This window comes from Epargyreus clarus, unplaced genomic scaffold, assembly GCF_041222505.1.
Source record: "Epargyreus clarus isolate Ecla_fem2 unplaced genomic scaffold, WU_Ecla_fem_2.2 ptg000012l, whole genome shotgun sequence".
In the NCBI taxonomy this organism is placed as follows: Eukaryota; Metazoa; Arthropoda; class Insecta; order Lepidoptera; family Hesperiidae; genus Epargyreus; species Epargyreus clarus.
The window spans coordinates 8,845,452-8,855,419 of NW_027332220.1; the positions used below are offsets into that span (position 1 = coordinate 8,845,452).

The 9,968-nt window shown below is 35.0% G+C and overlaps 2 protein-coding genes across 9 annotated transcripts; both read right to left on the reverse strand.

Moving 5' to 3' along the window:
• Positions 1-357: 357 nt before the first annotated feature.
• LOC140746352 (uncharacterized) lies at positions 358-9,832 on the reverse strand. 8 transcript variants are annotated; one of them, XM_073078470.1, is made up of 5 exons: positions 9,553-9,832; positions 8,480-8,534; positions 7,866-7,999; positions 4,877-5,149; positions 358-539 (listed from the first exon to the last, which is right to left on the reverse strand). In XM_073078470.1, the coding sequence occupies exons 3-5, from the start codon at positions 7,971-7,973 to the stop codon at positions 408-410; spliced, it is 513 nt and encodes a 170-aa protein (XP_072934571.1). In that variant the 5' UTR covers positions 7,974-7,999; positions 8,480-8,534; positions 9,553-9,832; the 3' UTR covers positions 358-407. The 8 variants fall into 8 exon arrangements, with proteins under 8 accessions (XP_072934571.1, XP_072934568.1, XP_072934566.1 ...); XM_073078467.1 differs by having other exon boundaries at positions 7,866-7,994; positions 9,553-9,831; XM_073078465.1 differs by having other exon boundaries at positions 7,866-7,981; positions 9,553-9,830.
• LOC140746464 (uncharacterized) lies at positions 1,173-3,835 on the reverse strand. The gene is made up of 6 exons (XM_073078616.1): positions 3,781-3,835; positions 3,003-3,400; positions 2,473-2,685; positions 2,175-2,255; positions 1,871-1,930; positions 1,173-1,801 (listed from the first exon to the last, which is right to left on the reverse strand). The coding sequence occupies exons 1-6, from the start codon at positions 3,833-3,835 to the stop codon at positions 1,664-1,666; spliced, it is 945 nt and encodes a 314-aa protein (XP_072934717.1). The 3' UTR covers positions 1,173-1,663.
• Positions 9,833-9,968: the final 136 nt, after the last annotated feature.

The following is a 9,968-nucleotide window of genomic DNA, read 5'->3' on the forward strand; positions in this document are numbered from 1 at the left end:
CGTCCGCGTGTTGTATAAAATTTTATATTACGGGGTCGGAAATGGGGGTTTTGCGCACGCGAAGCGTGCGTAAAACGTCCATTTACGCACGCCATGATATAAAATATATTATTATTGTTGATCGGATACTTGTTGTATGTTTGTATTAACTGTATTTATTAATACCTACCTACCCCTACCTACCGTATTGATTACTACCTAGGTATCTTAATAATAGGTAGGCATGTATTCTAGGAGTATAATGTGGACCTGTCATTGTATTAAATAACAGTACAATGGGATATAACGACTGCGTTATCAGTATAACTCACTCTCACACTCGATATACCTAATAAATGTTAAAAATAAAAAAGTACATAGAGTATTTAGTTTTATTGACTCATCACACATCACATAAGTATGGCACATCAGCCGGCGGAGGAGGAGAATGCCGCGGAGGACGCCATGCCCAGCAGCGACGTGGCGAACTGCACCACCGCGCGCAGGATGTCCAGCTTCAGCGTCCACAGGGGCGACGGCGCGTCCGCTGGGTCTTGGATCTGTAACGTACATTCGTATTAAAGATTTACATTTTGTCACATATGGGTGTCGTTACAACTTACGGAACACTGGAAAGACTCGTGCCCGGCAGTGGGACAGTAGTGGGACGACAACGACTACAGTATCTATGTAGTTTATTGTCATAGGTATTCATTTAGCTGGACATTTTTTTTTATATTTGAAGGTGGTAGAACTTTTTGTGGTTCGCCTCCGGCGGCATCGCCGCCACACCTATTAGCCCAATAACAGCAGTGTTACGCGTTGCAGGTTTCTCGTTTGAAGGGTGTGGTAAGAGAGACATACTTTTCCAAGGCATTACAGCTTAGTCCTCAAGAGTAGCGGCGCTGTGGCTGGCCTTAGATAGGAATCTAATATTATCTAGGGTCGATTACATATGTCCATGGGCGACAGTAGCCATTTACACTCAGATGGATGATATTATAAAAAAAACAAAGGTTTTGTCGGATGTGGGTGTCGTTACAAGTTACCTACTTAACACTGGGAGATTCGTACTCAGCAGTGGGACAGTAATGGGTTAACGACGCGTAATTTCTCGCCACCCTTGGCGGAAGTCTGGAGCATACCTACCACGCTGCTTCAATGCAATCTGATGTTCATCATATTATAATCATCGTGGGGTCCCTAAGGACAATTTTAATAATGCTAGCCATCCTGCGATCTATAGGTACGAGTATATGTTCTTTCTATATTACATTAGAAACTAAATACATATAGGACTAAAATAACAAGTTTTTAGTAATAACACAGGTAGTAATAAAGCAACGGATGAAATAAGACTATAGCATTATATTTATATTTTATTTTTAAATATTTACAGTTATTACATACCACTCACTGGAGACCTGTATTTAAAAAATATTGTAAAAACACTTGTTACCTGTTTTCAGTAATATATTTACATATTACTTAATACTGGCTTTACCACATTCTATAACTATCATTCATTGCAAACAAATGTGCCCATATTATATTACGTAGGTCAATTAAAGTATAATGATTTGGAAAGGATTAAGCGATTCGTTTATCTGTGCAACATAGTGGACTTTTTCCGAAGAAAATTTTCGTGTCAACATCGAACTTCAATGGGCGAAGATTATTTTTGTCACCAAGGATGGGATCCACCCGAGCTGCCCTTAGACATGTTCCCAAGTAACGATACGATCAAGCTGGAGAAAAATCCGGCGGAATCAGCCATTGTCATCTTATTGCCGTCCTCCTCCGAGCTTTCTGGGTCGCCGGCCTACAAGATATAAATATAATTATCATGTGATCTTATCAAATATGTAATGTTTAATATAAAATAGCTTACCGCACTCGACCCCTTCACGAGTTTAGATAAAAATGTTCCAAAGAAGGCTCCGTTATTTTTCTGTAAAATGAAATTAATGATACATGAAAACTAGTAAAAATTATTATTATTATATGAGATGAAATAAATTTATTAAAAAGATATGTGGTTCAATTATCTAGGAGTAGGTAAAGATTAAGTGGTCACCGTGGCCCTTGGCCGTCTGAATAACATCATTTGTTACGTTACGATTGTAGCTATAAATGGTGTATTGGACGCTTAAATATTTTAAATACCGCAGTATTGACTATTTACTAATACATACCGAACCGCCACCTGTGATGGTATCCAAGGACGTGAGGAGGTAGCTGGCTATTACGGCCCCTGGGTTCTCTTCACCCTCGGACTACAACATTAAAAATATTAATATTTAGGTATTTTATTATTATATCAACAAAATAAATGAACACTGCATAAATAACCAACCCAGAAACATATTCAAATTGAAAATCTAAATTGGAATTTAAATCTGGTGTCTGGCCGGGGTTCTAACCCGGAACCCTCTGCGTCTAACACAGTTAATATGACCGCTGTGCCTGTGGCACCAATAAATGTATACTCACCAACAGCCCAACAAAAAGTCCAATTCCAGATGCAATTAATGCATTAAGATCAATTCCATCGCCCTGGAAACATAATGTTAAATTGAATAAATTATTTATATTCAAGTAAAACTTTATTTTATACATATGAAGATTTAATGTACTTACACTGAGATTTGCCACAATACCACTTATAGTTGCCAGTAATGAACCTAAATCAGATTGACCATCTTCCTGCAAAACCATAGTTAAAAATTTTTATTAGGTGTAGCCATTATAAATATAGCAAGTATTATAAGGAAAAAAGAGTGTGTGGCGGAGATTATTTACTCTTATCAATTGTTTTGCTGTTAAGATTAAATAACAGATTAAATTTTAATTAGGTAAATATATTGGAAGTACCTACGTACTCGTAATTTATATCGGGTGGGTACTCCATTAAATACGGAATATTACTTATGTAAAAAAAGCACTAAGTTCAGAAACTGCTCCTTAAGCTTTTAACTGTAAAAAAAGTTTTGATATTCTAAGAATAGTTAAGTTTTACTTACACCGCCACTTAGTCCTGCTAGGAGCCCTAAAATGCCGCCACCCTGGCCATCACCACCTCCAAGAGGCTCATCAGAATAATCAGAATCATCATCAACACTGGCATCATTAGATTCTGATTCTTTAGAATTACTCTCCTTCTTGTTCTCAACACTTTCCTCTGCTGCGTTGTCGGACTCATTTGATTCGCTGTTAGACTCACTGTTACTGTTATCTGTCCCCTCTTCTTGTTTAAGAAACGGAGGAGGAGGTTTTAAATCAGGTATGTAGTCGATCTCTATCTCATTGTCATTGATAAATTGTCGACGTAGTAGAGGCGGGTTGAGCTTAAGTATCTGTTGTATAAAGTTACGTAGTACCTGTGAAGTTACATAATACAAAACAGTTTTAATTATAAGACCTATATTAATTTATTAATTGTATTACAGTTTAAGCAGTTAAGAAGTAAGGCGAAAAACACATGCAATTAATATTTAGGAATATTACTTACCAGACAGCCTCTTTAAAGTTGTTACTTTCAATAACTCAGATTAAAAACACAGTGCAAAACACAATAAGTGCACATTTTTAGTTACAATCACTTCAAAGTGTCCATATTGTTACTGTTGTTGTGAGAGTCAATCGTGCGGAAAACGTGAAACAAAAAATAAATCTCCTGTGATACGTGTACTTATAACAAAGTAGTATAAGATACGAGGAGTATGATTATCTCATTTTTAGCCACTAGATTATGTTCTTGAAATAAGAATGTTAGTCATTTTGGCGATAAAAAGCACAAACCTTGCACCAAAACTCGTGTTTTACGAGTAACAAGTTTGTTTAACCTTAATATCATAATAATATGTCACAAGACACAACTGCAAGACGATTATTAAAAGTTTCAAAAGCTCTAGTTTTAACTTCGAATGACTTCGATGCTACACAACGTTCTACTTTCTACGAAATCGTTATTGTTTGTATTTTTTTCATTTATTGAATTTATGGTATGTTATGTTAATATGAATACCGCCTTTCTTTGTGTGAATAAGGAAAATGTACCAAATAAAACTGTGGGTAAATCAAATTAGAGAAAATGTCTGCCAGTAGGTCGCCTAGTTGTTTACATATCATTTAATACGGAGTGATATTTTTTATCCTTGAAGGTCACGTCCGTGATTTGTTCCAGAAGTAGGTAATTACTATATTTCTTAATGCTTAATTATGTATTAAAGAACAGTTTACGGAAAAAAGTAATTAACCGACCTTAACGGATAACGTTGACGTCATTTATCCAATATTGTTGATAGGTAGCATAAATGTAGCTAGGTGTAATAATTATAATTTTTAAAATTTGTACTTACATATGTAACTTAGTTGGAGAGACTCGATTTGAGTTACTACCAAATCATTTATATGTAATTGTGATTTTTAATTAAAGTATTTGAGAAATCGTGACATTCACGTGCAAAAGGCCCAAAATGTATGATGCATACGTTTGAGATAGGCACTAATGCAAAACTATGCGATTATTTTAAAAACCATACATATAATACTATTACGATGGCTATATGACAATAGAGTGATAAATTATTTATTAAATAACATACCTTTCAGTAAAAATGAGTTCGTAAATAGTTTATAAAAGCTGTTTTTGTAAATACAGCGGAATTTGGTGCCAATTTCAGAACCCCTCGGCATTAGGTGACTTAACCTTATTGCATTGTTATAGGTAGGTACAGCACGGTGCTACACGTAGGTACCTACATATTATAATTGTCTAGAAAAGTACCTATTCCAAGATGAATAAGAAATGTTGGTATTTCGAATACATGTCATAGTAAGATTACCGATAACCGTATAGACATCACATTAATAAAAATGACACATTCTAACTTACCCTAGAGTTGCTAGAGCTCGGCAATATAGCCCCGGCAATCCTGAGCAAACTAAAGATGTTGCTGCCGCTGTCTCCAGAGGAGCTGGTGTTCATGGACTCGAAGTCGTCGTCGTCGTCATCGTCGTCGTCGTCGGGGAAAGAAGGCACCACCTCGTTGGAGAGAGGAGTGTCGTCACTTGGGGCCGCTGCCTCTGTCGTACTTTGGACCGCTGACTCTGTCGTACTTGGGACCGCTGACTCTGTCGTACTTGGAGGATCTTCAGATGTAATACTCTGGTGAACAGTATAATTAGATTATCAATATAATAAATCGATTAAAAAGTTATAGTACTACTAGCTGACCCGGCAAACGATGTGTTGCCATATAATTAAAAAAATGTTAATGGTGAACAACCCTTCCAAAATCAACAACTACTTACGAATTAAAAATTAATTAAAAAATCTTTTTCCCACGGACTAAATTGTGAATCTAAACCATTCTCAAGTCCCCTTGAACACACAGAACAAATTTCATCAAAATCAGTCCAGTCGTTTAGGAGGAGTTCAGTGACATACACACGCACATAAGAAATATATATATATAAATAATTATGTATAATACAACAGTATAGTACAATTTATATTTATAGAACTACAACATTAACAATAACAATAAAATTATGATATCTTATTAAATACAAAACCAATTACTCTGATCAAAAAGATAAGACTGAGCCTTTTTTTAACAAAATAAAAGTGTATCCAATTCTATCGATTTGTGAAGGTAGCTATACAATGCAATATTTACGGACTGCACTCAGTTTAAAGAAAAAAATATCATTATACAATATTAAACCTTTGGAAAAAATGATATCGTAAGTCGTTAAATGAATCACAAAAATATGAATTATGTAAGTAAATCATTCATGTGCAAACAATATTCCGCCGGGCGATTTCGGTCTTTTTTTAGTATCAGGTTAATTAAAATCATACCGTCGAATCAGAACTTAGTCATTATCTCATTATCATTCTAACACCCATTTGGATATTTAAAATATTGTCAGTGTCTTAATGATTTTGGGTATTTCGGCTGTTATGCGAGCCGAAATACCCAAAATCATTACGTACATAGTTCACTTAATTGTGTAGCAATAATGTGGTCTGCAATTTTAATAACCAAGTAATGCGGTGCAGTGACACATATTCTGTAGCAAGAATTAACTAGTTAATGTGAAATTCGGACCATGGGAGTAAATTAATATTGTCCTTTTGTAAAGCACTTAAGGGTCACAAAACTCGTAATCGCTTTTAAACTGAATTCCTTTCACACGAATCAAAACACCTTGGCCGCTTTCCACTTAACATTTTAATTTTAGTCTTACTTTGAAGTAGGGTTGCCAGATGTTTTTGATGAAAAATAGTATTTCTGACAAAAACCAGTGCAGAAATATACTAATTATTACATACTAATTAGGTACTTTGAAAAAAAAACAATGATTTAGCTAATATATACTATAATGTAACCTCAAATATAGGTAAGAAATAGGCCAAAGAAAGCCGCCTATCTGTACCCAGCGATTGACCATGCCCTACTGCTTAACCAAAGCACTACATATTGGTATTGGTTCTATATTTGTTCTACATAAATAAATAAAATTCATAATTTGTTCAGTTTTCGTTTCTACAAAAATTTACTTTAAATAGACAGGGCAGCCAGCGATGTCCTCTTAAATTAAGCACTAGCGGTTTAACGGATGCACTTAATATTTAGTTCTATATTTGGTCTATCAAAATAAACATAACACGTAAACTGTTCTGTTTATGTATTCATAAAAAGTACTTAAACTATAACAGGTAGCCAGCGATGTACTTACCTACTCTTAAATTACGCTCTTAAGGAAAACAAAATCTATCTTGGCCACTAGTTCTATTAAGTAGCACTATTGTTCAACAAAAAGAAAAAATGTTGCCTCACTGTATGATCTATATAAAACAGTAATAATATTTTTTTCCATAGTATTATATTAAGATAAAATAAATCTTAATTTAAAAAATGCGTAATATTTCTTATTAAAAATCTGTTAAATTTCTACTGAGCACACAATATTATAAGCAATATTTTTTGTTTATTATTAGTTAAGTACTAATAATAAACAAAAAATTATATGTGTTTTATATACTATTTCAGTATTATAAACTGTGATTGATTTGATCGTTATGTTTATATTTACGAATTATTAAAACACTACCATACTATGAATTGTATTACTTTCCTATTTAATATGAGATGATATACTAATTAATAAAATTGCTTTATGACCATGAAACATTTTCGGGGGAGAGCCAAGTCAAGCATTAACAGTGAAAATATATAGATAACATTATAATAGATAATAAAATTGACTAAAATGTAGTAAATGTACACAATACTATATTATAGTAACAGTGGCGACCCTACTTTGTAGGTACGTTACCGTTTTAGCATGACATAGTCACTTAAGGTCACTTTTTACTTCGCGGAAGCAACTAGCCAGCAAATTTATAATCAATCTGATACTTATACTGGAAAATACTGACCATAGCAATAAGTAAACAAATATTACATTAAGATAGGAGTTTATCTCGGATTGTAAAATGTTCAGTGATGCGATCTATCTGATTTAAAATATTATTAAAATAATTAAAAGGTTTGTTAGAGTTGTGTATATGTACAATTGCAACCTTCAGAAATAAAAAAAAAAAAAAACGTACACATTATACACAGTAGAGAGCAGCTGGTGCCTGTCGATATCTATAATCATCCCCATCTGGGTGAACACTACTTATCAAGGATTAGAGTCCACCCAATGGAATGTTTGGATCGCATGTATTTGCGGGCTAACGCTGTTGTTATAAGTTGCCGTAGGTAAGCCAGAAATAGGTTTATGGTGCCTATAGAGTCGCACTACTATAGGTTCAACCACCTTTATCACAGTGATTACATTAACAAATATTAATGCTAATATCTCACCTGGTCGTTGTCACCGTCAGCTCGTTTCCGGCGATGCATGTGAGGAAAGCAGAACCCGTTGGCGAGGAGGCACAGCGCCAGCGCCGCGGCCAAGCTTCGCCGCGCCATCGTTCAAGCTGGAATACCTCACTTTACTTCCATCATAAATATAACTAACATCATTAGCAGAACTCCATTACAAAATTTGCACTTAATGGCAAAGTTAATGATTGTATAATAGCTATTATCATTTGGCTAATGCTATTTAATAGACATTTTTAAAGTGTATACGTTGTTGTCCAAGATGAAACAATGCCAACAATAGAGAAATACGCTTGAAGTTAACATGGTTATAAATAATATATCCAGCGGTGACTCGAGGTTTGACTCGCGTTTGCAAATAGCGTCTTGTAAAGAATAAGACGTGATATGAAATAGCCTGAATCTTTCCTTAATTGCCATTCAAATTCAAAAATATTTTTCAACGTCCCATAATGGGACAAAAACTACGACTCTATTCCAAAGATTACTTAGTTCCAGTTTCAAAAAATAGTTAGATCATTCAAACAAACTAACAATATCGTTAGCTTTATAATACCTATTTAAGTTGTAGTAAAAGTACAAAACAAACATACCTTTTGACTAGATGTTGTCTAAAGAGTAAACACTCGTCGATTGGACCGGCATACACTGTAAGGAATATCTTATAACAAGTTTGTGTTCCTGTCACATATACAGGAGGATGTCACTTAAAACTTGCAAAGCGTTTTAAATCGTTCTAATATTCCTAATTTACCACTTTGGCATGAAGACAATACTACTTTAATCACAAAGGGTTAGCTTCCAATTACATTATATAAATTATTATTTAAATCTGCACAAGTGTCGTATACATGGCTGCTGTTAAACTGAATAGTGTTTTTGTGAGCTACAATATTGCAAGCCGCCTGTATGTGGGGGCGTGTGACGGTGGCCACGAAGGTCTGCAGTGGCATTGCTTGTTGCGCCACTCGAGTTGCCAAACCAACGTGTCGTCTGTTTCCGGCCTTTCCACAAATTACCACCACACCAAGAAAGGACTTCCTGGTGCGTTGCTTGAGTAGCTCCCCTTGTAGTTTGTTTCTGAGACTTTAATTTGGCAGTGTGGTTGCACAGATTGATAGAGCAGATTTAGATGTTTGGGGATAACAAACGTTTTGTAGACGTTATATAGCTTGAGAACATTTGAATGTAAAGTACTATAATTAGCTAAAATATCCCTAATGATTATAATTAATAACTAGATGTCCATCTTTTTTATAAATACTCTACTTTTACAATAATTTTGTTACGAGTAGTCAACTTGTGGGTAGTGTATCAATTGTTGTATATTTAAAGCAATCCGTTACTCCCAATTCCTTTTTATATTCTTGATACTTTAGTGTGCTTTAGGTCTGTAAATTACGAGTAAATATGTTGATTTACATCCACAGACATAGAGTGTGTCAGACGCGTGTCGAGGCATACAAAAATGTATTCTGCTATACAGTATGTAAAATATACATATATTTACATCTACCGTAGCACGGGCGTGCAGATACGAGCCGTGTCTGTCAAAATATTGTATAGATTTTGACTGACTCGAGCTGTGTCTGACACGTTCAATGTCTGTAAATATAAAGGAGCCTAATATCAGCTACTTGTGGAAAAAATTACGAAATTAACTTACGAAAGTTCAGGATAAAAACTGACGTCGTGCTCTTGCTGTAGTTGGCATTCAACTCTGCGCTCACATAATATACAAGGTCGCTCGACTTATTTAATCGCAATTATTAAATGTTACTTTTAAATGTAATGCCGAAAAGATTTTTACGAGAACGAGTTCCGAACAAGGCTAGTGGAACGGGTCGGCAGGAGCCAAGAGCCTTAGACCCACTGAATCAAGGAAGTGTGTACCTACATACTCGTAGGTACCTACTATTTTGGATTTTTTTAGCTACGTGACTTTACTTTTTCGAGACTAATTAGTATTTTTATATCACGGCGTGCGTAAATGGACGTTTTACGCACGCTTCGCGTGCGCAAAACCCCCATTTCCGACCCCGTAATATAAAATTTTATACAACACGCGGACGAAAAATGTTT

Coding starts and splice junctions, on each gene's coding strand:
- LOC140746464 (XM_073078616.1), bottom strand. CDS start 3,835: ATGATATTAAGGTTAAACAAACTTGTTACTCGTAAAACACGAGTTTTG. Junction 2,686..3,002: donor TAGCAGGACTAAGTGGCGGT/GTAAGTAAAACT, acceptor ATGGTTTTGCAG/GAAGATGGTCAATCTGATTT. Junction 1,802..1,870: donor TCGTGAAGGGGTCGAGTGCG/GTAAGCTATTTT, acceptor TATATCTTGTAG/GCCGGCGACCCAGAAAGCTC.
- LOC140746352 (XM_073078473.1), bottom strand. CDS start 7,973: ATGGCGCGGCGAAGCTTGGCCGCGGCGCTGGCGCTGTGCCTCCTCGCC. Junction 5,150..7,865: donor CTGACGGTGACAACGACCAG/GTGAGATATTAG, acceptor ACTGTTCACCAG/AGTATTACATCTGAAGATCC. Junction 540..4,876: donor CGAGCTCTAGCAACTCTAGG/GTAAGTTAGAAT, acceptor TGTACGTTACAG/ATCCAAGACCCAGCGGACGC.